The following is a 25,392-nucleotide window of genomic DNA, read 5'->3' as shown; positions in this document are numbered from 1 at the left end:
GCGTTTGGGCAGCAGTCCACCTTACTCTCCGTAGTTCCCCACACGTTGTAGATCAGAAGGTACCATTTTCCTCTCCCTAAAGACTGAGGAACTTGCTTGGGGACCCATTCGATTTTTGCAAGTCCGGGCAAGATTGCCAGACCCAGATGTTCCCTCTGATTGCCAACAACGACAGAAACTCCAACCCTGGGATGCATGGACTACCAGATTTTTGGAGGGCCAAAGCATCACCCTTTGGGTGTATTGGGGCCTGCTAGCAAATGCTTTCCACCTAGATTTTAATTGGGGCAGACAAAAATGGGAAGGAGAGAGGAAGGAAGGAGAGGCTTTTTGGTGGTTTATTGTCAAAAGATGTAGCAGAGAAGGAAGAGAACCCAGCTTCTGCTTTTTTGTTGTTGTTGTTATTGGTCGTGGGTCCTGAACTCTGGGCCTGGGAGCTGTCCCTCAGCTCTTCAGTTTAAGGTGAGCACTCTACCACTTGAGCCACAGCGCCACTTCTGGTTTTCTGGTGGTTACCTGGAGATAAGAGTCTCAAGGACTTTCCTGACTGGGCTGGCTTTGAGCCATGATCCTCAGATCTCAGCCTCCTGAGTAGCTAGGATTACAGACGTGAGCTGCCAGTGCCCGGCTTAGAACCTAAGAGGCACTTCTGTAGAGGCACTTAACAGGCTGAATTGGAAGAGCTGTCTGCAGTGAGCAAAATGTTCATGCTCAGTTTGCCTCATCTCCCTGGCTAGGAGAGAAACAAAGCACAGCTAAGGAACTCTGCTGGTACCTAAGTACCAGCAAGTGGCCAGACTGGAATAGGTTCTCCCATTCCTGAAGTCTGAACTCTCCCCAAGTCAAAACTGTGTCCTTCAAGAAGCAAGGTGAAGCATCCCTTGAAAGTGTGAAGATTTCATGAAGTGGAATGAGCAGGACACTCTTTGGAGGACTGTTATTTTGAGGAGCAATGTGCCAACACAGACCACAGCCTGCATGGAGAGGGTGCCAGATTAGTGCTTGGAATAACCCTCCAGTGACTCCTGGAGGGCAAAGCCAAGTCCCGCCAGCTCTACACAAAAGGTGGGCAGTGGTGAGGCCACAAGCAGAAGTAAAAATTAAATAAGACCACTTACATACAGGATAACAGAAACTTGCACAAAAGACCTTCTGGCTTATTTTACTATCATTTAAAAACAACTTTTAAAATCCGATTATCTCTGCCAACAGGGGAAAAGAAAAAAAGCAAAACCAAAACCAAGGAAATGGGACCATTTGACAGTTCTAAGAAACTTGCCTCTGAGACTTCCCTGGGCTTGGAACAACCCAAGAGTCTCAGGAGCACAGCACATGGGACTTGGGACATCTGTCAGCCAGATTTTTGCCATCTGCACAGATGGGCACTGACGACATCAAGTTAGACGCCCAATCCACACTGGTGTGGATGGTGACTACCTAACACAAGAATGAGCAGAAGGGACACCCACGTACTGCGCATCTGCTGTCATCCAGCTTCTCTGCCCAGCAGCCACTTGGTTATTTCCCTTCTCTTTGGAGTCTGGGGAAGGGGCTAAGGAAGGAGCAAAGGGCTGAAGACTTCCACCGTAGTCTGGTTTTGTGCAGCCCCTGGTTCTCCCAAGAGCCCAAGATGGCTGAGAGCAGCAGTGTGGGCCCTGAGGCCCCAGGAGAAGAGAGGCAGGGTGGGAGTTGCATGGCAGCTTTCAGGCTAGATCACAGGAAGTCCGTCTTTCCCCTGGTGAGGAGAGTTGGGGTTTCTCCTGCATTTCCCCAGCCCTGTAACCCTGGGGTCCACCAGGTAAAAGAGTCCAGCTGGGGCAGGACAGGTACAGGGCCTCAGTCACTGTCAGAGCCCACTGCAGAGGATCCTTTTCGTTTCCGTTTGGTGGGCTTTGGTTTTGTGTCTTCTTCCTCCTGGAAGACAAGGGTAGGGCAATTACTAGTGCTGGAGAGCTGTGGCTTCCCCCTTTCCACACCCACAGCTCCTTCTCCAGTGCTGTGGGTGTAGGGCTCACCGAGGCACTGCTGGAGCCTGACTCTTCTTCAGCATTGGGGGGCTGAGTGGCATTCTTTCGACTCCGAGGGCTGGACAGCGCTGCTTTTCGTCGGCTCTTGGGTGGCTTAGTGGAAGAGTCCTCGTACTCCTCTGCCAGGGAGAAGAGATCGCTGAACCTAAGGGGAAGAACAGCAAGCGTGAGCCTGGGCCGCCTCCTGTCCTGTTTCCCTCAGGTCACCATCTGTTTCTCTCCAATCCCAGGGTCTTGCTAGCCATTAAGCTCACTGTCCCCAGCAAGCCACTCCTCCCTCAGCCCACTCGTGACCCTTTCCCAAGGCTGAAAATGGAAGAAGCCTCACTTCATCTTGTGGGCTTCATCACAGCTCGCCTGGACATGCTGCAATGCCTGGAGGATTGGTGTCTGGCTGAAAACTAGACAGAGAAGGAAAGAAGAGTAGGAACAGCAGTTAGATGTCTGGGGGCTCACTAAATGGCACCAAAGGTTATTTCTTCCACAGGTTTAGATTCTGGTCCTGGGTGTCCTGCCCTTGTCCCCGGCTGACTTCAGGGGATCTGAGCCAGGGCAGCGCATGATAGGCCAGAGAGGGGCACATACAGTTTTGCTTGGTATTGGTCAGGTTGAGCCGCAGGTTGTCCAAGTGCTCCAGGATTTGTTCCAGAGTCAACTGGGCCAGCTTGCTGCTAGAACTCCTCAAGCTGTAATGAGGGTCATGATAGTGTATGAGTTAGGGGAGGCCCCTGGGGTTCCAAATACCCTCCACCCACTGGGGTCACTCCTTAGGGCAGAAGGTTTGGGTGGGATGAGGGAAGTTTGCTGCTATGTGGTACTAGGCAGGGAGAGCGGGGACCATAGTGGTCCTGCATGCCACATTTCTTCACACCACTAGATGTCACCCACAAACCAAGCTAGGACAGCATGGGCAATGTGTGTGTGGGGGGGGGGATAGGGAGGGTGCAGGGGAACAGTGGTCACTGCAGACAGCCCTGTTCACACAGCAGGGAACCGGGGAGAGCATCACACCTCTGCCTCTTGCGAGGGAGGCTGTTGTTCTTAATGAGGAGGGACTTGATGTGCTCTGCCAGCAGCTCGTCGTGTTTCATGCACCAGTGCCGCAGGATGCTGGTGGTGAACTGATCGTCCGGATGGCAAGGCCGGCTCAACACCATCTTTACCATTTCCTCACTGGGCCTGAGAGTAAGAAGGGTGCTGAGTGCTGGCCTTGGGAACTGCTGGATGGCTCCTACTTATTACTTCCCAAATCTCTGCCTCCCTGCCTGGCCCCACCCCAGTTCCATGGTGGCTTCCTTCTCTCACATCCCTCTCCTGGTTCATTTTTTTTTTTTTGGTTGATCATGAGGCTTGAACTCTGGGCTTGGGCGCTGTCCTGTGCTCTTCAGCTCAAGGCAAGCGCTCTACCCCTTGAGCCACAGAGCCACTTCTGGTTTTCTAGTGGTTTATTGGAGGTAAGAGTCTCACAGACTTTCCTGCCTGAGCTGGCTTTGAACTGTGATCCTCATATCTCAGCCTCCTGAGTAGCTAGAATTACAGGCGTGAACCACCAGTGCCCAGCTTCTCCCATGGTTCTTTTGGGGCCAAGGGATGCCTGGTTTCATCCTCTGCAGAAACCAGGATGTGAGAAGCGAGATTCATCCATTCTGTGGTGGGAGTTGTGCATGTGTATTTTGAGAAGGAAGTCCAAAGCAAATCCTCCACCTTCCTTAGGAACCACCAGGAAAGGGCATGGTTGCCAGAAGATGTGTGGTATGTGGATGGTCCCCACCTGGCCCTGCTGGAGCCGTAGGCCAGCCTGCTATCTAGTTGGAGGGAGGAAAGGTGAGCGAACTAAAACTGTAGTCCTCTTTTATTTTTTTGGGTCTGGTCGTGGGGTCTGAACTCTGGGCCTGGGCGCTGTCCCTCAGCTCTTCAGCTCAAGGCTAGCGCTCTACCACTTGAGCCACAGCGCCATTTTCGGCTTTTTTCTTTTTGCTTATGTGGTGCTGAGGAATCGAACCCAGGGCCTCAGGCATGCAAGGCAAGCGCTCTACCACTGAGCCACCTTCCCAGCCCACTATAGTCCTCTTATGGCCCTCAAAACTTCCCACTTCCTCCAGGGCACTATAACAGTAGTGTCTCAGATAAAAGAAAAGGCTGCTGCCACCTATGTGCTCATGTGTCTGATGGAAGAGGCGTCTCTTTCCTCTCCTCCTGGGCACCATCACTGGCAGGCAGTGCAGTGGGCCCAGCTGCTTCTGCTTTGCACAGGATGAGGGGTAAGGATGGGTGTGACCCCTTTACTCTGACCCTTTCTCCCTTTGGATGAGCCTGTGGTGGCGTGAGGAGGGGCGGGGGAGGAGGGGGAACAGGAGGCACCAGGATTAGAACTGCTGTGGCAGCAGGAAACAGGGATGTCCGGTCCCCACCGCTCCACCTCTGAGGGCAGCTCCCGGTGGGCAGGGGGGTAAAGTCAGAGGAAGCCCAGTCCCAGGGGAGTTGCTTATTTGTAAGGCATGCTGGGGCAGAATAGCAGATGTCGATAGGAAAAAACAGGGCAAAAGGAGCAGAGCAGGAGCCCTTTAAATGAAAGTATCTCTTGGGATGCTGGGACGGGCGCTAAAGAGCATTGAGGTGAAACTTACTTCTCTCTCCGGAGCTGAAGCAGTAGGCAGGACAGGGCTTCTGGATGCTCTGTGGGGAAAGGGGACAGGCTATTCAGGACAGTGTATCATTCCGGGAAGGAATTCAGGCACTCCTCCTATCCCCCAACCAACAGCCAATGGAAGAGCAAGTATCATCTCATCATCAAGACTCAACAAGAATCCACTTGAGCCCCACTGAGCTCACAGTGGGTCTTCAGGGCTCTCTAAGGGGCCCATTCTCTGCCTTGATATTGGGGACCAGGGCTCTGGACCTTCCCAGCCCTCAGCCCTACTCACCCTTGTATTTGAGATGCTGCAGGATGGGGATTATGGTTTCCAGGGGGATGTTGTGGGCCAGGAAAAGTTGCCAGGCACAATACTGTTCAAAGGTTTCCCAGTCCAGGCTCTGGACTAGAAGACACAAAGAAACTTTTGTCTCTCACACATACACACACATATACAGTCATGCACATGTCTCCTCCATTGGTTAACAGCACCCCAAGTGGGTATGGTACAGGGGTAGTGACCCTAAACCTAGATCTTTCTCTTCAACAGCACAGATTTCCAGAGTCTTTGTTTTCTACCAACCTTGAGGTTAGAGGAATAGGCTAAACCTTCCCATTCTACACAGCAAGAAGTAGACCCAGCTCAAGACCCATAGCAGGCCAGGATGCCATTCTACCCCTTAACTTTCCAGTCCCACAACCACTTCCCTATCATTGGAAAAAAATACAAGGCCTGTGCCCTGTCACAGGTATCTAAGAGAACTGGTCCCTTACTGAGAATGTTGAGGACTGAGTCTTTTCGAAACATGACCAGGTTCCCCATCATCACGTGGCAGACGAGCTCCTGGAGCTATGAGGTGGAGGGAAAAAACAGATCCATTAGCTCTATAAGAGGTCAGGGGCCAGTGTGGAACATAAGACATAACAAACAATAAAAGCTCAGTCTCTGAAGATGAAGGGGACTGGTAAAATAGCAATATGCCTGAGTGGGAACCACAAAGCTATTTGGGACAAAAATACTACCCATATCCTAATGTTAGAGGTAGAAAAGACAACCTCTCCACCTGTCTTTATAGTGTGACTCTAAGAGGAGGAGGATGCTAGGGAACTGGGCTCTGGACTTAGGTGGAGGTAAAGAAAGGTCAAAGAAGGAGGACTCTTAGTGATACGTTTCTGTTTTGTGAATGGGAACTGAGTGGACAAGACCAGGCCCAAGACAGATCCAAGCAAAGCTACAATCTCTTAGGGTCCTCTGCAGGGTGGAAAGATCAAGCAGAAATGGCCCAACTGCTTTTACTCTGAGTCAAGAAAAAAGCCAGTTGAGCACTTAAAACAAAACAAAAAACCCCAAACCTCTGTTTCCCACAGCTTTCCCTGTGGAAACAGGAGGTTCCACAAAGAATATGGAGTACAGAAACCTCAGGCAACATCGGCCTCATGCCGGCCTGCCTCCCTCGGACTCCACTCTTCATTCCTACAGTGTACTCAGCCGACCAGAAGGAAGAGTGCCTGCAAAACATAGGTTTTTGACTGCGGGCCTCAATGTTCACCTGTGCAGAGTCAATAACAGCTACGATCATGTTCAGCAGCTCCCCACTCCTCAAGGTTTCATCTGGAAACTAGAAAAAGAGAGTGAACTAGGCAGGAATTCAAGGTGGACCTATCATAACCCAGCCATGCCCCCCTTCTTTATCACAAGCCAGGAGTCTAGCTGGGGCAGTCAAACGTGAATCCCCACACAAATACCTAACCAGAGATCCAAGAGCTATGAAGCTGGGATTCTAACTTGTTAAGGCTCCAAGTTCTGTTACCTGTGTGTGCACATCATGAAGGAGGCATGTGTAGGGAGAGAATGAGAGACTGAGAGCTAACAGGGACTGGACAGGTAGATAGGTTCTGTGTGGGAGAGGTACATCTGTAATCCTGACGGCACAGCAATCCAACCTATCTAGGCTCTCAGCCAGAGAAAGTGAGAGAGCACATGACAGATGTGAGGAGTGTGTAGGGTAGGCAGGTCCCATTTGCAGAGGTAGCAAGTAGGGAGGGAGGCACCCTGTGGTGGCCTTACACCCTTCCTCCCTCCTGGCTTGGCTGAGATCACACTTCCTCCTGTCATGTTTACCACGCCTTGGGTCCTCATTTCCCTCTTCTTGGGAACTTTTATCAAGAGGAAGAAGAGCTGATACCTCTTCCTTATCCCAGTTCTGAAAGACTTGTAATGAAGCAGAGGAAAGGAAAATAAGCTTCTGCTACTTGAACTATGAGAGAATCTACAGGCAAGCCGCTTTCAGATTGTAGGAGGGCTTAGGAGAAATGAACAAGGATCTGGCTTCAGGGAACTGTCCTGGGTCCAGAAGATGGGGCCAAACCCATTAAGTTCAGCTAAAGTTTAACTAGAGTTAAACTGAAGGATAAGAATTCTGTGAGTTTCAGAAGATTTTCAAACTTTAACAAGGAGGTGGAGACTGGGCATTGGTGACTCATACCTGTAATCCTAGCTACTCATGAGGCTGAGATCTAAGGATCAATCTAACAAGCCAGTATGGGCAGACAAACCTTAGAATCTTATGCCCAATTAACTCGCAAAAAGCCAGAAGTCAAGGCACGGCTTAAGTGGCAGGGTGTCAATTGTGAGCAAAAAAAGCTGAGTGTGAGCTGGGCACTGGTGGCTCATGCCTATAATCCTAGCTACTCAGGAGGCTGAGATCTGCAGGTCTCAATTTGATGCCAGGCAGGGTAAGAAAGTCTGTGAGGTTCTTATCTCCAGGAAATCACCAGAAAAATCAGAAGTGGGACTGTGTCTTAAAGTGGTAAAGCATTAGCCTTGAGCAAAAGAGTCTTAAAGTGGTAAAGCATTAGCCTTGAGCAAAAGAGCTCAGGGACAGTGCCTAGGCCCTGAGTTCAAGCCCCATCTCTCTCCTCTCTCTCTCTCTCTCTCTTGCGTGCGCGCACGCACACACACACACACACACACACACACAAATAGGAAACAACTGTGGTGAGGGAAGCAATGAGGTCAATGAGGGTTGTGTATCCCACTCTGGGTATATGTTGCCCTTCCCTCAGCACAGGTATAGATGCAAGCACTGACCTCTGTGTAGATAGAGGGTGTGAGATGGCACAGCAGTCGCACATCATCCTCCTGGCAGGCCTTCATGTCCATCATTAGGCACGTGTGAAGATCACCTAGCTGAGTGGCCTGGGCAAATGACTCATAGAGGTTCATCTTCCCTGCGGCGGCTTTGCTGCAAGACCAGCTGGATGTAAGCCAACATTCTGACCCCAGCGTAAGAGCTTGAACATTTTTTTTTTTTTTTTTTTTTGTCGAGGCCTGAACTCTGGGCTTGGGCGCTGTCCCTCAGCTCTTCAGCTCAAGGCTAGCACTCTACCACTTGAGCCACAGCACCACTTCTGGCTTTTTTTTTTCTGCTTATGTGGTGCTGAGGAATTGAACCCAGGGCCTCAGGCATGCAAGGCAAGCGCTCTACCACTGAGCCACCTTCCCAGCCCCTCCTTTGGTTTTTTTCTCTCAAGGTTTAAGCCATTCTACCATTTCTAGCTATTTGCTGATTTATCAGAGATGAGAGTTTCCTCTAATGTGTCTACTTGTGCTGACTTGCAACTTGGATCATCAGATCTCAGCCTCCTAAGTAGCTGGGATTACAGGCACAAGCCAACTGGTGCATGGCTGGTTCTGTTTTTGTTTTTGCCAGTCCTGGGGCTTGAACTCAGGGTCTGGGTACTGTGCTTGAGCTTCAGCCACTGTGGCTTGAGCCACAGCATCACTTTTCTGTGTATGTGGTACTGAGGAATTGAACCCAAGGCAAGCACTCTACCACTAAGCCACATTCTCAGCCCCTGATTCTGGTTTTTTTGAAGTATGATTTTCCTGCATAGCCTAAGCTGACCCTGAACTCATGATCTTCTTGCCTACACTTCATAAATGCTGAGATTATAGGCACATATCACCATGTTGTCACCTTTTCTTTCTTTTTTACTTTTTTTGGCAGTCATGGGGCTTGAGCTCAGTGCTTGGGTACTATGCCTGAGCTCTTTTGCTTAAAGCTAGCACTCTATCACTTTGAGCCACAGCTCCACTTCTGGTTGTTGAGTGGTTAAATGGAGATAGTCTCACAGACTTTCCTGCCCAGGCTGGCTTTGAACTGGGATCTCTGAACTGAGATGCTCAGATCTCAGCCTCCTGATTAGCTAGGATTACAGATACAAGCCACCAGCTCCTGGCTCACTCTTATGTTTTAAAGGGTGCCACAATAAAAAAAAGTGACAATGCTGGGCACGGTGGCTCATATCTGCAATTCTGGCACTCAGGAGGCTAAGGCAGGAAGATCTTGAGTTTGGGGTCATTCTGGGTTACACAGAGAAATCCTGTCTCTAGCTGGGTGTGGTAGCCCATACCAATAAGTAGTAGGTAATCCCAGTACCTGGGAGACTGAGGCAGAAGGATCATTTGAGCCCAAGAGCCCTAGTTCTAGGTAACATAGGGAGACCCTAACCCTATCTTAAAAAAAAAAAAAAAGGGCAGACATTACTAAACTAGGAACCAGGCAAAGAAATATTATTATTATTATTTTTTTTTTTTTTTTTTGGTCCAGTCGTGGGGCCTGAACTCTGGGCCAGGGTGCTGTCCCTCAGCTCTTCAGATCAAGGCTAGCGCTCTACCATTTGAGCCACAGCGCCACTTCCGGCTTTTTTGTTTTTGCTTATGTGGTGCTGAGGAATCGAACCCAGGGCCTCATGCATGCAAGGCAAGCACTCTACCACTGAGCCACCTTCCCAGCCCCAGAAATATGATTTTTTAATGGGAATGGTGGCACATGCCTATAATCTTAGCTAAATGGGAGAACAGGAAGATCAGTTTGAGGCTAGCCTGGGTAAAAGTTAGGAAGACCCTGTCTTATCTCAAAAAAACAAGTTAGATGGCTGGCATGGTAGCTCACATCTGCCCCTACACAGGCAGAGATGATAACAATTGTAGTTTGACATAGTAAGATCCCATTTCAAGCAATAAGCTTGGTGTACTGGTCCATGTCTGTCATCACAGTTACTCAGGAGGTCATAGGTAGGAGGATCTCAGTCTAAGACTGGCCCTGGACAAAATTATGAGACCCTATCTGAAAGATAAGTAAAGCAAAAACCAAGTAGAGGTGTGGCTTAAGTGGTTGAGGACCTGCCGAGCAAGCATGAAGTCTGAGTTCAAACCCCCAAATAATACTCAAGAATACCTGTAATCCTAGCTAGGCAAAAGGGGGAGATACAAGGAACATTGTCTTGAGACTGACCCAGGCAAAAAGCACGAGACCTTATCTGAAAAATAACTAAAGGAAAAGGGCTGGAAATGTGCCTCAAGTGGTAGATCCTTATCTACCACTTGTATTAGTAGGCCTTGAGTTCAAACCCTAGTACTGACAACAAAAAAGGAAATGTAAACTCTCATATATTGGTGGTAGGAGTGTAAAATAGTTGCAGTCCCTTTGAAAAAGTTTGGCAGTTTCTTCCAATGTAAAAAGGGAGTTAATAATATATGACCCTGGCTGGAAATGGGGCTTAGTGGTAGAGTGCATGCCTAGCATACATGAAGCCCTGGGTTTGATTCCTCAGTACCAGATACACAGAAAAAGCCAGAAGTGGCGCTGTGGCTCAAGTGGTAGAATGCTAGTTTTAAGCAAAAGCGGATCAGATACAATGACTAGGCCCTGAGTTCAAGCCTCAGGATTGGCAAAAAGAAAACAAAGAAGAAAAAAAATAAATATATATGACCTCTCAGACTAAGCTGCCATTTGTTGTCTTGTCCTATGATACATGCCCAAGATGCTGAAAATCCAACGATCTCACAAAACCTTACATGAATGTTTACAGAAGCTCCATTTTTTGTTTTTGGGTCCAGTTGTGGGGCCTGAACTCTGGGCCTGGGCACTGTCCCTCAGCAATTCAGCTCAAGGCTAGCACTCTACCACCTGTGCCACAGCGCCACTTCCGGCTTTTTTCTTTTTGCTTATGTGGTGCTGAGGAATCGAACCCAGGGTCCTATGCATGCAAGGCAAGTGCTCTACCTCTGAGCCACCTTCCCAGCCCCAGAAGCTCCATTTACAATAGGCAAAGAGTAGAAACAACTCAAACATCCATCAACAAACAAAATGACTAATATATATATATATATATATATATATATATATATATATATATACCAAGTCAGGTGCTGGTTGCTCACACCTATAATCCTAGCTACTCAGGAGGTCGAGATCTGAGGATTGTAGTTCAAAGCCAGCCAGGGCAGGAACATACATGAGACTTTTTTATTTTTGTTGTAGGGCCTGAAAACTAGTCCTGGGTACTGTCCCTCAGCTCTTCAGCTCAAGGCTAGCACTCAACCACTTGAGCCACAGAACCACTTCCAGTGTTTTCTGCTTTTGTAGTGCTGAAGAATTGAACCTAGGACCTCATGCATGCAAGGCAAGCACTCTACTACCGAGCCACCTTCCCAACCCCATCCATGAGACTCTTTTTTTTTTTTTGGGGGTCCAGTCGTAGGACCTGAACTCTGGGCCTGGGCGCTGTCCCTCAGCTCTTCAGTTCAAGGCTAGCGCTCTACCACTTGAGCCATAGCGCCACTTCCAGCTTTTTTCTTTTTGCTTAAGTGGTGCTGGGGAATCGAACCCAGGGCCTTAGGCATGCAAGGCAAGCGCTCTACCACTGAGCCACCTTCCCAGCCCCCCATGAGACTCTTATCTCCAATAAAATGCCAGAAAACTGGAAGTGGTGCTGTGGCTCAAGGGGTAGACCACTAACCTTGAGCTGAAGAGCTGAGGGACAGCTCCTAGGCCCAGAGTTCAAGCCCCATGACCGACAAAAAGGAAAAAAGAAAAAAAAATGTATATTGATCATTCAGCAATAAAAAGGATTGAAAAACTGATACGTTACATGATTTTTTAAAACATGTTAGGTGAAAACAGTCACAACAGACCATATAGTCTATGACTCCATTTATATAATATATCCAGAGTAGTGTTCTCTATTAATTGAGACAGAATACCATCCAGGGGTTTCCAGAGCATGGATAAAGGGGAGAATGAAAAAGTGACTGATTCTGAGTATGGGATTTCTTATGGGGATAATGAAGTGTTTTGAATCCAACAGCAGAGTCTTGGAAGGACAGAAGACAAAAAAAAAAAAAAAAAAAAAGAAAGAAAACAAACAACAGGATGATTCTGATCAAGACGCATTGTGTACACAAATGGACCATGTTAATAATAAGGCAGACAGAAGTAGTATTGTATGACTAAATGCCACTAAACTGTATACTTTAAAAGAGTCAATTTTATGGTATATGATAGTATATCTCAACAAAGTGACTTAAAAAAAAATAACTGAGGGCTGGGAAGGTGGCTCAGTGGTAGAGTGCTTGCCTGGCATGCATGAGGCCCTGGGTTTGATTCCTTAGCACCACATAAGTAGAAAAAGCTGGAAGTGGTGCTGTGGCTCAAGCTCAAATGTTAGAGTGCTAGCCTTGAGTGGAAGAGCTGAGGAACAGCGCCCAAGCCCAGAGTTAAGGCCCCATGACCAACAACAACAAAAAAAAGCTCCTGCTTATAATCATAGCTACTCAGGAAGTTCTGAGGATCATGATTTGAAGCTAGCCCAGGCAGACAAAATCTGACTCTCTTATCTCCAATTAACCCCAAACAAACACTTATGATCTTGGCGCCGGTACCTCACCTCAGGCTCAAAGCAAGGGATCCAGTTGACCCTGGACTGAAACCTCTGAAACAGTGAGCCAAAATCAACTTTCCCTCCTTTAAGTTGTTCATCTTAGGTATTTGTTAGAGTAGTGAAAAAAACTAAGATAGCAGCCAGGCACCAGTGGCTCAGACCTGTATTCCTAGCTCCTCAGGAGGCTGAGATCTGAGATCATGGTTCAAAGCCAACCCAGGCAGGAAAGTTCATGAGACTCTTATCTCCAATTAATCACTAGAAAACTTTGGGGGGCCGGGCGCTGGTGGCTCACGCCTGTAATCCTAGCTACTCAGGAGGCTGAGATCTGAGGATCGCGGTTCAAAGCCAGCCTGGGCAGGAGAGACTGTGAGACTCCTATCTCCAATAAACCACCAGAAAACCGGAAGTGGCGCTGTAGCTCAAGTGGTAGAGCGCTCGCCTTGAGCTGAAGAGCTGAGGGACAGCGCCCAGGCCCAGAGTTCAAGCCCCACGACCGACAAAAAAAAAAAAAAAAAAGAAAACTTTGGAAGTGGTACTGTGGCTCAAGCGGTAGAGCACACACCTTGAGCTGACAAGCTAAGGGATAGATTTCAAGGCCCACAACCGACAAAAAAAAAAACAAACCAAAAAAACAGAAAAGAAAAGCAAGTTCTCCAGCATGTGCCCTGACACCTTGAGAAAGACAGTCTACACTCACCTGGCCCGCAGGTAGTAGAGCAAGTGATAGCCAATTTTGGGCTGCTTCTGATATAGCTCAGAGAGAAGGTCCAAAAGCAAAGAAAAGCTGCTGTTGTCCTCCTGCATCTGGCACAGGTTCCTGAAGACAGGTGGGAAGAGAGGCATTAGTCAGGGCCAGCTCTCCTAAGGAGTTTCTGGGGCAACAAGGACTGTCTTTCCATTGCATACCTCCTTCCTCCTCCTCCCTGGCAAAGGGAGCCCCATGAGACAGGACAGAGTCCTATGTGTGCTGTTAAGGATGGAGGGCAGAGCAGACTCTTTTTAGCTAGGTGCTTACCTAAATATTAGGTAGAGAGGCTTCCCCACAGACTCCTCCAAGGACCTACAAGAGAGGGTTACATTTGAACATCCATGTGAGGGGAGGATGGCTACGGGCAGGCGATATGGCAAGAGGAGGCATGCTAGCCTGCTCCTTTCCTACCAAAAGGCAAACTTCCTGCTTCCTAGCGGCTTGAAATCACAGAAAACTGTCTCTTAACATGGAACGACCATCTGAGGTTGTCACCTTCAGGGAGAGTCCAGACCAGGATCCAATCTCATTTGAAGCAGCCAAGATTGACTACTGAGCTAGCAGCAGGGCTAGAAACAGAATTGAGATGCTAATCTACTGAACAGTCCACTTTGGATGTAACAGGCAAAAATAAACCCTCATCCTCATTACAATGCAGGAATCAGACCATCATCAATAGAGTATTTTTTTCAAGTCCACAGCAAGGTGCTTCTTGAACTTGGGTTATAAGAGCACTCTTCTGACTCCTGAGGCCCCAGGGATCAGGGAAGATGAGCCTTACTCCTCAGTGACCTCTTCGGGAAGCACCTCCCCTCGGAAGTGGGCCTTGAAGAGCTCCTGCAGACAGGAAGCAAGGACAGACAGCTGCTCCGAGTCAAAGTCTTCCTGGTAGTGAGACAAGGATGAGGAGGGGTTATCAAGACCTAGACCAGAGCCTTACTGCTTTCCTGCCCCTCCCCCAGAGGCTCTGAGTTCATCTTCTGCCACCTCTTGAATTAGCTAGCTCCCCAACCCCCATCAGAGAAGACATCTAGGGAGGACAGGGAATGAGATTTCCCATTTGCATGGAGAGCTCTAAGTTGGACTGGCTGAGTTGCTTCCTCCCTAAGGGACTGGGTTCCTCCTCACCTCCAGGACCTGGTCCACGATTTCCTGCATGACCTCACACTGGGCCTCCGTATCACTGCAGTACAGAAGTGAGAGGAAATCCCAGGGACATAAATGATAGCAGAGGGCAGGACATACATCCACAACAGTGCGCACAAACACACGCACATACACAGAGACAAAACAAAGGAGCTCTGTGCAAAATCCTAGCTTGGGTGGGGGAGGCTAGGGGCATAATCTGTGGCTCTCTGGGCAGGGGCCCAACACAAAGGGAAATCCCCATCCATCCTGCTTCTCAGAGGCTCTTATCCACAGTCTCAGAAGTCGCAACCTGGGGGGTTAGGGAACAGGGCTGCTCATTTCCAGCCTATACTCCCCAACTTAAGTGCTGAAGACACTTCCCATGAAGCTCTAATTACCTCTCCATATACCCAACCCATTTCCCTCCAAGCCCCAGCATCCTGCCACACCCACACAGTAGCTGGGAGAACCTGCACTAGACCTCTTAAGGAGGGGAACAGAATCCATACCCACCTTCCCTTCTGTAGCTGAAGCACTTTGTCCCTTAGAGATTCATCCAACTGGTCAAGGTAAGGGGTAATATCAACTGGCTCCTCCACAACTGTCTCCTTGATGGGGTGGAATCGAAACTCTCTCTTCTTCCCTGAGGGAGTGATTGAGGAAAGAAGTCAATCTTCCCAGACATCAGCACCAGAGAGACTCAAGTGACCATTCGTCCCTTCCCCAGAACCCTCAGTGAGTAGCTGTTCACTCAATGCTGGGAGTACCTGACTGCACAGGTCCCACTTCTTACTGTGGAATGTTCAGGAACCGTGTTTTTTTTCTCACTGTTTAGTGCAGGGCTCTGCACTCCTGCATTTCACCCAGTAACCTTGTTAACACAATTAACCCAGAGGGACAAAGGTGGTATGATAGCAGATAGCAGGTAACTTGTTCCTATAATCTTATAGGGCTGCCACAACCCAACTACACCCCACTACTAGTCTTACCTTTGCTATTGAGATCTTCCTCATCATCACTGAAGGCTGCCTCTGCGTTGTCATAGCAACTCTCATCCTTATCTGACATATGGTTGTCCATTTCCATGGAAACTGGCTCCTCAATTTTGACTTTGGAGTAAAGAGAGAAAGACCCCTAATGGGTCCCTGTGCCCTCCAGTATGCCCCATGCTTCTGGGAAGGGAAGACTAGAGGGCAATGGGAGAACATGCAGTTTGTGACCTAAATTAAATACTGATCATAGAGACAAACCTCTTGACCTCAAAATCTGCCATGGTCTGTAGGGAGATAGTGCTAGAAAGAAGAATAGCTCAGGTAATGAATCTATGCTCAGTGAATAGAAAAAGGCTGGGATAGTCTCAGTGCTCCTTTAACTTAAAACCAAGTTGGGATAATGCTTGGCCTTGGCTCTCACCCCAAAACAAAGTATGGGAGGCAAAGTAGGGGTGGAAGTTGGGAATCAGGGGCCTAGCTTAGGGCTAGGAAAACAGAAGAGATAATGTCAAAGGGAGAAAACATCCATGAAAGTGTTCTTCTTACTGAAAAAAGGTTAATAAGAGAAAAAGGCAAGAGTTATGAGAGCAAAAACAATTACTAGGAGGCTGGGAAGGTGGCTCAGTGGTAGAGCGCTTGCCTTGCATGCCTGAGGCCCTGGGTTTGATTCCTCAGCACCACATAAGCAAAAAGAAGAAAAAGCCGGAAGTGGCGCTGTGGCTCAAGTGGTAGAGCGCTAGCCTTGAGCGGAAGAGCTGAGGGACAGCGCCCAGGCCCAGAGTTCAGACCTCATGACAGGACCCAAACAACAACAACAACAAAAAAAAAACCCAAAAATCAAAAAACAATTATTAGGATGTCAAATAGGATTAGATGTTTTCTCTCTACTAATAAGAGAGAAAATAATAATAAAAATGAAGTTGGAGGGCTGGAAGGTGGCTCAGTGGTAGAGCGCTTGCTTTGCATGCATGAGGCCCTGGATTCGATTCCTCAGCACCACATAAGCAGAAAAAAAAAGCTGAAAGTGGCGCTGTGGCTCAAGTGGTAGAGCTCTAGCCTTGAGCTGAAGAGATGAGGGACAGCGCCCAGGCCCAGAGTTCAGGCCCCATGACTGGACCCCCCCCCCCAAAAAAAAAATGAAGTTGGAGAAGAACAAACTGAGATGGACAGACACATGGAGTTATCGAAGGGGAAAACTTAAAGGGACAATAGCCTAAGCACACCTCCAGTCTAAATCTTAAGATGCCTCCAGCTCCTTCCTCTCTCCCTCCCTCCTTCCTTCCTCTCTCTTTTCTGTGCTTGTCCTAGGGCTTGAACTCAGGGCTTGGGCGCTGTCCTTGAGCTTTTTTGCTAAAGGTCAACACTTTACCACTTGAGCCACAGCTCCATTTCTAACTTTTTGGTGGTTAACTGGAGCTAAGACTGTCCTATGACAGGTTTTCCTGCCTGAGCTGGCTTCAACCATGATCTTCACATCAGCTGCCTGAGTAGCTAGGATTACAAGCATAAGCCACCAGCAGTTGGCTTTCTCTTTCTCAGGTTCTCTTTGTGTGTGTTAGTACTGGGGCTTGAACTCAGGATCTCACACTTTTACTCAGTATTCTTACTCAAAGCTGCTGTTCTACCACTTGAAACATACCTTCAATCCAGCAATTTGCTGGTTAACTATAGATGGAGTCATACAGACTATTCTGCTTAGGCTGGCTTCGAATTGGAATCCTCTAGTTCTCAGCCTCCAATGTATTATGGGCCTGAGTTACTGGTACCTGGCTTCATTTCTCTTCTGATACAGGTCAAAGAGTGGGAGAGCTTCCATAGGTGGAGAGGGAGAACTGCAGAACTCAGGAAATTTCTTTCGAAGCATACCTTCCACAGGTGGAGAGGGAGAACTGCAGAACTCAGGAAATTTCTCTCGAAGCATAGCTCGCAGCTCTTTATCCAATTTAGGGTTGTCAAATAGGGGGGCCAAGTGTCTAATGGGAAACACAAATAAGGTCAGTAACAGAACTCCTTGTTTCTAATTCAACATGGAGGTAAAGAAAGTTGTCTAAACCCAATCAGTATAATTGGACCACCCTCCAATCCTTCACAGGGGTGCCTGTGGGACAGAAAGCACTTGAAACCCTTTTTAATGATGGCAAAAGACATATTCCTCTACAAGTCAAGAGGACACACTCCTGGCAGAAGGTGAAGCTGTGCTTTTTACACCTGTCAGAGAAAAGGAACAGCAGTGGTATAGCATTACTTGGATACACATGGCCTGGATGGGGCTATACCTAATAATAAGAAATGGAGAATTGTCTCTCCCCAGCCCCAATCCCCTACACAGACATTTCTTACGCCAAAACCCGTTTCTCCACAATGTGGTTGAGGGAAGAAAAGACACCCTGTCGCACATGGCCCTCCAATGGTGGATAGAAGTTGGGAATGATCTGGAAGGGGAAGAAGTAGAAAGAATAAGCATAGGACCCTCTAGTCACAGTTTTCTGAATTTGATCTAAAAAGCTACTTTGGCTTTGGTCAGGTGACACTGAGACCTATGGTGGCAAAGAGAACCATAGTGTTCTGGACCACTCTAAGCTACAAAGTCAGGACTAGACAGGACACTTACTGGACCCAGCTGCTCCTCGAGGAGACTAAATTCTACCTTGAGTTATCATCCTGCCACTGAGAAACAAGGACCAATCCAGCTGCAGACAGTGGGGAATGAATACATTTGCTAACTTGGGGGTAGAACTCATGACCACTTCTGCTCCCACAATGACCCCTGCAGAGACTCCACTGTTAGTGGAGATACACCTAACTTTGCTTATCCAGCAACCAAGAGGAGAGAGGGCCATACAACTTACACGACACATGAAGTCCAGGAGTGTGGCAGTGATGGCTGGGTGGGGCTTCATGGAGTGATGCATGACCAGGATGGCTGGCTCTAGAAAACGTGGAAGTAAAGGGCCCTCTACATTAGAAACTGTTTCCATGTCCAAAAATGGATGTCTACCTATGAGTGACTCTGGGAAATGTATATGTCTACTCCTCACATTCTTACTGAAAAGACCCAAGAAAATCAACTCCCATTTCGTTTCCCTTCTTGTCCTTAGCATTAAGCTCAGAGAAGTGTGGTAGGAATAGAGGAAAAGCAGAATGTGGCATACTTTTCCTCTACCTAGACCCTCCTCACCATGCCAAAGCCCAAACATAAAGATGTGAGAAGGGGGTGGGATGATTGCTTGGCCCTGTCAAAGCAATTTTCCTTGTAGGTCAAAGGAGAACAGATGAGAACAATGGCACTGCTCCCAGATAAATCAGCTCTCCTCCTCACTGCCTGAGATTTATGACTGTTGTCACTAGGACAAGGCAATGAGGGCTGAGGACATGGGGAAGAGGTGTGCTGACTGGTCTCAAGCACATACCTATGTTCATAATGCTATCCTTGTCTGGACTAAAGAACAGCCAATCGTAAAACAAAGCCAGCTTAGCATTGGAGGCAGCAACATTTGACTGGAAAAGAAGAGGTTAAAAAAGGTTATTTCATCAACCAGCTCCCTTTTTTCACATGCCCAGGACAGATTCCAGGGCCATTTGTCTATTCCCTCCGTAGGTAAGGAAGAACCTAACAATCTGCGTTATCTGTATGTGTTTACACAGTTGTCTTACCAATCTTGGGGATGGGATTTGGCCTTGGTTCTTCACACATCTAGTAGTACACATCTCTAATTCCCATACAGAGAACATTTAGGAGTCCACTGATCATCATGAGTTGAGGCAACACTCACCTATTCTGACTTAAGACTAGATGAGTGTTGTCACAGAAGACTGCCCTTCCAGAAAACACCCACTAGGAGCAACGTGTTCTCATATCTGATTGGCACATTTCAAGGACCCAGGCAGATAGGGGAGACCTTCTCAGAAGAGTTCAGGGGGCTGGCTAGGAAGGTGGCTTAGTGGTAGAGTGCTTGCCTAGCATGTATGAAGCCCTGGTTCGATTCCTCAGTATCACATAAACAGAAAAAGCTGGAAGTAGTGCTGTGGCTCAAGAGGTAGAGTGCTAGCCTTGAGCAAAAGACACGCAGAGACAGTGCCCAGGCCCAGAATTCAAGACCCAAGACTAGCAAAAAAAAATAAAAAAAGAGGTCAGAGGGCAGGTAGATATTAGAAGATGGATAGTCTCTCACCAGGTAAAGAAAGGAAAACAAACACAGTGCCAAAGGCATGGAGGTGAGGGTCTAAAGAATGCAAGCCCTATCCCAACACCCTGGAGGTTGCAGCAGGAAGACTGCAGTTTAAGGCAGTCTGGGTTTCATGGCATGACCCTGTCTCAAAAACAAAACAATACAACCCCCAAATAAGAAACAGTTCAGAGAGCTGGGAAGGTGGTTCAATGGTACAGTGCTTGCCTTGCATGCAAGAGGCCTTGGGTTCAATTCCTCAGTATCACATAAACAAGAAAAGCTGGAAGTGGCAATGTGGCTCAAGTGGTAAAGTCCTAGCCTTGAGCAAAAGAAGCTTGGGGCAGTGCCCAGGCCCTGAGTTCAATCCCCAAGACTGGGGTGCACATACACATACACATACACATATACACACAAAAAAAAAGGAAAGAAAAAAGAAATAGTTCAAGCCTGGTGCCTGTGGTTCATGCCATCTGTAATCCTAGCAACTCAGGTGGCTGAGATCTGAGGATCGAGGTTCAAAGCCAACCTGGGCAGGAACGGCTATGAGACTCTGATCTTCAATTAACCACCAGAAAACCAGAAGTGGCGCTGTGGCTCAAGTGGTAGAGTGCTAGCCTTGAGCCCCATGACCAACCAAAAAAAAAAAAAAAAAAAAAAAAAGAAAAAAAAGAAAAAGAAAGAAAAAGTTCAGAGGAATAACTATTTGTGGTTTCTAGAATCTAAAAGAAAAAAGAAAAAAGCTAAAAGAAATCTAAATTTTTGAGAATTGGCAGTAAAAAGGTAGATGAACTTATTAAATCCCAAGAACAGGATTAAGTTCTAGAGACACAATAGGAGTCATTCAGGGGACCACAACAAAGGGCCCTTAGGGTTCAGCTGTACCTGGAGAGTCAGTAAGGAACAGTATGGGAGAGGCATCCTTAGCTACTCAATATTCTCTATCCATTGCCCCAACTGCTTACCGTGCATGTTGTCAGGAGCCAACCAATGATGGCCCATCGGGGCAAGATATCTGAACTTAGTACTTCATTAGAAGGATGAACTACACCACAGATGTAGCGAATGAGGTCACATCGCAGAGACTGACTGTCTGGGGTTGACAGATACTGGCGCTGAAACCAATCTTGGTATCGTTTTTGTTGACCAAACCGTACCTAGAGGAGGAAGAAATTGAAAAAGAAACTTGGAAAAGACAATGGAATTCCTGAGCAGAGGAAAACAGATGGGTGCCAATGGATCATGCCTATAACCCTAGATACTCAGGTGGCTGAGATCTGTTAGATCTGAGAATCTCAGTATGAAGTTGGCCCAGGCAGACAAATCTGGGAGACTCTTAACCTTTAGTACAAGCGAAGAAGAAAGAGAAGAAGGGGAAGAAATAGAGAAAAGGAGAAGAAATAGAGAAAAGAAGAAGAAAAAGGAGGAGATGGAGGAGAAGAAAGAGAAAGAATGAAAAATAAGGATAAAGTGGCACTGTGGCTCAAGCAGTAGAGCGCTTGCCTTGAGCTGAAGAGCACAGAGATAGCGCTCAAGCCCAGAGTTCAAGCCCCACTACCGACAAAACAAAACAAAACAAAACAACAACAACAAAAAAACTACTTATATATCCTGCTAGCAGGGCACCGGTGGCTCATGCCTGTAATCCTAGCTACTCAGGAGGCTGAGATCTGAGGTTCGAGGTTCAAAGCCAGTCCGGGCAGGAAAGACTGTGAGACTCCTATCTCCAATAAGCCACTAGAAAACTGGAAGTGGCGCTGTAGCTCAAGTGGTAGAGCTCTTGCCTTGAGCTGAAGAGCTGAAGAGCTGAGGGATAGTGCCCAGGCCCAGAGAGTTCAAGCCCCATGACCGACAAAAAAAAAAGGGATGAAGACGAAGAAGGAAGAATAAGAAGGGAAAAGGAAGAGGAATAAGAAGAAAGAAGAGGAAGGAGGAGGAGGAGAGCAAGAGAAGAAGGGAGGAGGGGGAGCAGGGAGGGAAGAAGGGGACAATGAGGGGGAGAAAGAAAGAAGGAAAAGAAGAGGCAGAGGGAGGAGAAAAAGGAAGAGGAAAGAAGAAGGAAGAAGGAGAAAGGAGAAGGACAAAAGGGGAAGGAAAAGATGAATATCACTTAACTGTAAGAAGGAAGAGGTGGAGGAAAAGAAGGAAGAGGAAGAGGAGGAGGAAAAGAAGGAAGAGGAAGAGGAAGAGGTATAAAAAAACTGATGAAAAAAGGTAACTTCTATACAACACCTTAATAATAACAATAAAATTAAAAGAAAAAACTGCTCAAAAGATGGGTGCCAGTGACTCATGCGTATAATCCTACTCAGGAGGCTGAGATATGAGGATGGCAGTTCAAAGCCAGTCCAGGCAATTAACCACTAGAAAACTAGAAATGTGGCTCAAGTGGTAGAGCACTAGCTTTGAGCTGAATAGATGAGGGACAGCGCCCAGGCCCAGAGTTCAAACCCTATGACTGATTAAAAAAAAAAACAAAAACAACTGCTCAGTCTTTCTAGCTCACCTTTCATGTCAGTGATGCATTCATTTTTGCCACCAACTTGATGCCACATTTACCCCCAACAGCAACTACAGTCCATTTTTGACTCCTTACTTCTATACTAGTCTTTGGCTCTCTGGTTATAAACATAATCCTTCCTTATTTTCTTGAATAATTGGCAAGCAGTAAGGAATGTTCCTCAAGAGTAAACCTGTACCTATTAACCACTCTGCACTGAACGAGCACTTCCTTATGCTGACTGATTTAACAGGACCATTATTCAAGGTACAAATTCTTCGAACTTCTTTCCCAAGTCCTTCCCCTAATCAGACACCAAACAGCAACATTAATTGCAGGAGGATCTGGTTTCTCTTCTATTCCCATCAGAAAACTTCAAAAGAGAACAGAAAGGTAAACAAAAGCTACATCTAGATCAACACTATCCAATAGGACTTTTAACAATAATGGTAACTACTGAGCATTTGAAATGTCATAAGCTTTAGATATCACTAATTTTAACTAACTTGTTAGGTGCTGGTGGCTCTCAGGAGGCTGAGATCTGAGGATCAAAGTTTGAAGCCAGCCCAGGCAGGAAAAGTCCCCCAAGTATCGACTAGAAAACCATCAGTAGCACTGTAGTTCAAGTGGTAGAGCACTAGTCTTGAGCAAAAGAGCTCAGGGACAATGCCTTGGCCCAGAGTTCAAGCCCTATGACTGACCAAAACAAAACAAAACAAAAACACCATTTTTTAAAAAAACTAACTTGAATCTAAATTCCAACACTTAACTACCTTTTAGCTACCGCAAAGGATAGCCCAGTTCTCTGGGATGCCTTGGGAATCTGAACGCTGGCTAGGGCATTAGTTCTCTAGTATTAATCAGGAGGAGCTGCTAAAAACAAGATTCCTCAATCAGATCTCTGGGAGAATGGGACCCCTGAGGTCCATTTGTGCTCCTCAAGCAATTCTATCAGAGTTCAGCCATGTTTGGAAACCATGGCTCTCTTCCTGACTGCTTGTAGTTCTCCAGGAATAACCACTACCAGATTGATATTCTCACGTAACTAGTTATTTTTCCCCTGGCTGTAGGGCTTAAACTCAGGGCTTAGGTGTTGTCCCTGAACCTCTTTGTGCTAAAGATTAGTGCTCTACCTCTTGAGCCACAGCACCACTTCTGGTTTTTGAGTGGTTAACTGGAGATAAGAGTCTCACAGGGACTTTTCTGCTCTGGCTGGCTTCGAACTGTGATCCTCAGCCTCCTGAGCAGCTAGAATTACAGGCATGAGCCACTGGCACCAGGCTCATTTTACTAGTTTTATACCCCAGTTCACACTAGTAAAAGTATCATTTATATGCAACTTGGTATCACTGTTTGAGACAGAACAAAAGCTTCAAAAGAGCTGGAATTCAGGTCAAGAGCCAGTGACACATTAGTTACTTAAGCTGAGAAAGGGAGGATCCTAGCTTAAGGCCAGATCAGGAAGAAAAGTTCACAAGACTTTATAATTCTGCAGCAGGGTGCAATGGTGCTATATAGAAGGCTGAGATTGGGAAGATTCCAGATCCAAGTCAGCCTGAGCAGAAAACTCCATGAGACTCCCTCCCCATGGAGGAAAGCTGGATTGAGGCACCTATGATCCTAGCAACTATGATGCACCTATGATCCTAGCAACAAAGGGAACCCTAAAGTAGGTAGATTACAGCTCTGGCAGGCACATGCTGGTGTGAAAAGTGAGACCCTAACTCAAAAATAACAAGTGAAAAACAGAGCTGACTTAAGTGTAGAGCACTATCCTAGCAAGCTTGAGTACAAGTTCAAACACCCCAAAAAGGAAAAAAAAATTAGCTAGAATCCCAACTATTTATTCAGCAATGTACCCCCAATCCTCAGCACCATGCACAATGTTGTAAGTTTAGAATGATTAGAGGAAAGAGCCAGCAGCCATGTGGTAAGGGGCATTTACTCAGTCACTGGTAACACCAGAACTCAATGGTAACAGATCTGCTGACAGACAAGAAGCCCAACAAAGACGTGCAATTCCTCTTGCTGCTGTAATACTCACCCGGGAAGTCATGAAAAGGAGCTTAGTCTCCATGTCAGGAGTTAGGCGACATGCTAGGAATTTTCGGGATGTTCTTGACTGAAGAAGTTGTAGGATACCTAAACCAAGTTGAAAGGGAAGAGAAAACAGAGAGGTCTGAGGATCAGACAGGTCCAAAAGGTAGAGGGGGAACCTGAGCTAGGTACTAATGGCCAGTGGTTTTGTTCATGGGACAATTCCAAGATAAGATCAAGGGAGGACAAGCATACTTACAGAGATTTCAACCACATCCCAGCTACACTGATCCCTTCTGCTGGCCTTTCAGAGCCTCATATTCACATAAGTGCAGTTGCAATGGGTGGGAAAATATGAGAAGCCTATCTTACTTTTCCTGATGGTCTGACTGTTGGATTCTGGGATTTTTTTTTTTTCTTTGCAAGTCCTGGGGCTTGAACTCTGGACCCTGGCCTTGTCCTTGAGCTCTTTTGCACAAGGCTAGTGCTCTACCACTTGAGCCATAACACCACTTCTAGCTTTTTCTGTGTTTAATCAGAGACTAGAATCTCACAGACTTTCTTGTCAGGGCTGTCTCCAAACTGTGATTCTCAGATACCAGCCTCCTGAGTAGCTAGGATTATAGGTGTATGCCACCAGCACCTGGATTGTAGAATTATTCTTTAGACCTCAGCAGGACACTGGGAAAGGGACAGAGTGAAACACAGAGATTCTTTCCTTTCCCTAAAGAGGATTTTGATCAGACTGGATCCTCAGAAATAAAAGCCAGATTGTTCCCAGAGAGACTTTTTTTTTTCTTTCCTCTCAAGGGCAAGGGATTGAACCTAGAGCCTTGGGCAAGCTAGATGGGCACTCTACCACAGAGTTATATCCACAGTGCAGGGGCACCTCCTCTTCTGATTCAGTTTTAGGGGTTGACCACTGAGTCCCTGACAGACTCAATGAAACTGGAAAACTGGTCATCTGGCTTATATCCTAAGCCAAGAAAATGACAGGAGGGGAAGATCAGTTCACAGTCTTTTTTTTTTTTTTCTGTCAATTGTGGGGCTTGAACTCTGGGCCTGGGTGCTGTCCCTGTGCTTTTCAGCTCAAGGCTAGTGCTCTATCACTTAAGCCACAGTACCACTTCCCGTTTTCTGGTGGTTAACTGGAGATCAGAGTCTCATGGCCATTCCTGCCCAGGTTGGTTTTGAACTGTGATCCTCAGATCTTAGCCTCCTGAGTAGCTAGGTGTGAGCGACTGGTGCCTGCCTGGGTATCTTTTTTTTTTTTTCTTCAAGGAACTAGAGACAGCCTAGTAGGAGCTATCTAGAAACCACGTGAATTTTTCCATTTCCAGTTAAAGCCTAGCTAGTCCCATGTCTTCTGTTAGATGGTCCCTTTCTAATCTCTGCCCTCTCAATTCATACAGGACATATACACTGCCACCT

General features: G+C 47.1%; 1 protein-coding gene across 1 annotated transcript in view; it reads right to left on the bottom strand.

Annotated features, from left to right (window-relative positions):
* Positions 1–1,136: 1,136 nt before the first annotated feature.
* Ints3 (integrator complex subunit 3) overlaps positions 1,137–25,392 on the bottom strand; it is a 47,988-nt gene continuing 23,732 nt past the window's right edge. Inside the window, exons 9-30 of the mRNA XM_070013981.1 lie at positions 23,969–24,066; positions 20,390–20,581; positions 18,669–18,756; positions 18,108–18,187; positions 17,599–17,690; positions 17,125–17,231; positions 15,256–15,375; positions 14,780–14,909; positions 14,267–14,321; positions 13,920–14,023; positions 13,406–13,450; positions 13,088–13,207; positions 7,751–7,904; positions 6,210–6,278; positions 5,434–5,509; positions 4,952–5,065; positions 4,655–4,703; positions 3,039–3,206; positions 2,613–2,713; positions 2,356–2,428; positions 2,016–2,172; positions 1,137–1,914 (exon numbers count right to left, since the gene is read on the bottom strand). Of these exons, the coding sequence (XP_069870082.1) occupies positions 1,837–1,914; positions 2,016–2,172; positions 2,356–2,428; positions 2,613–2,713; positions 3,039–3,206; positions 4,655–4,703; positions 4,952–5,065; positions 5,434–5,509; positions 6,210–6,278; positions 7,751–7,904; positions 13,088–13,207; positions 13,406–13,450; positions 13,920–14,023; positions 14,267–14,321; positions 14,780–14,909; positions 15,256–15,375; positions 17,125–17,231; positions 17,599–17,690; positions 18,108–18,187; positions 18,669–18,756; positions 20,390–20,581; positions 23,969–24,066 (2,270 nt within the window). The 3' untranslated portion in view covers positions 1,137–1,836. The remainder of the gene's footprint in view (positions 1,915–2,015; positions 2,173–2,355; positions 2,429–2,612; positions 2,714–3,038; positions 3,207–4,654; positions 4,704–4,951; positions 5,066–5,433; positions 5,510–6,209; positions 6,279–7,750; positions 7,905–13,087; positions 13,208–13,405; positions 13,451–13,919; positions 14,024–14,266; positions 14,322–14,779; positions 14,910–15,255; positions 15,376–17,124; positions 17,232–17,598; positions 17,691–18,107; positions 18,188–18,668; positions 18,757–20,389; positions 20,582–23,968; positions 24,067–25,392) is intronic.

This window comes from Dipodomys merriami, unplaced genomic scaffold (assembly GCF_024711535.1).
Source record: "Dipodomys merriami isolate MVZ:Mamm:240054 unplaced genomic scaffold, mDipMer1.0.p SCAF_92, whole genome shotgun sequence".
NCBI classification, from domain to species: Eukaryota; Metazoa; Chordata; class Mammalia; order Rodentia; family Heteromyidae; genus Dipodomys; species Dipodomys merriami.
The sequence above is the reverse complement of the archived record's forward strand: the minus strand, read 5'-3'. Positions and strand labels throughout refer to the sequence as shown.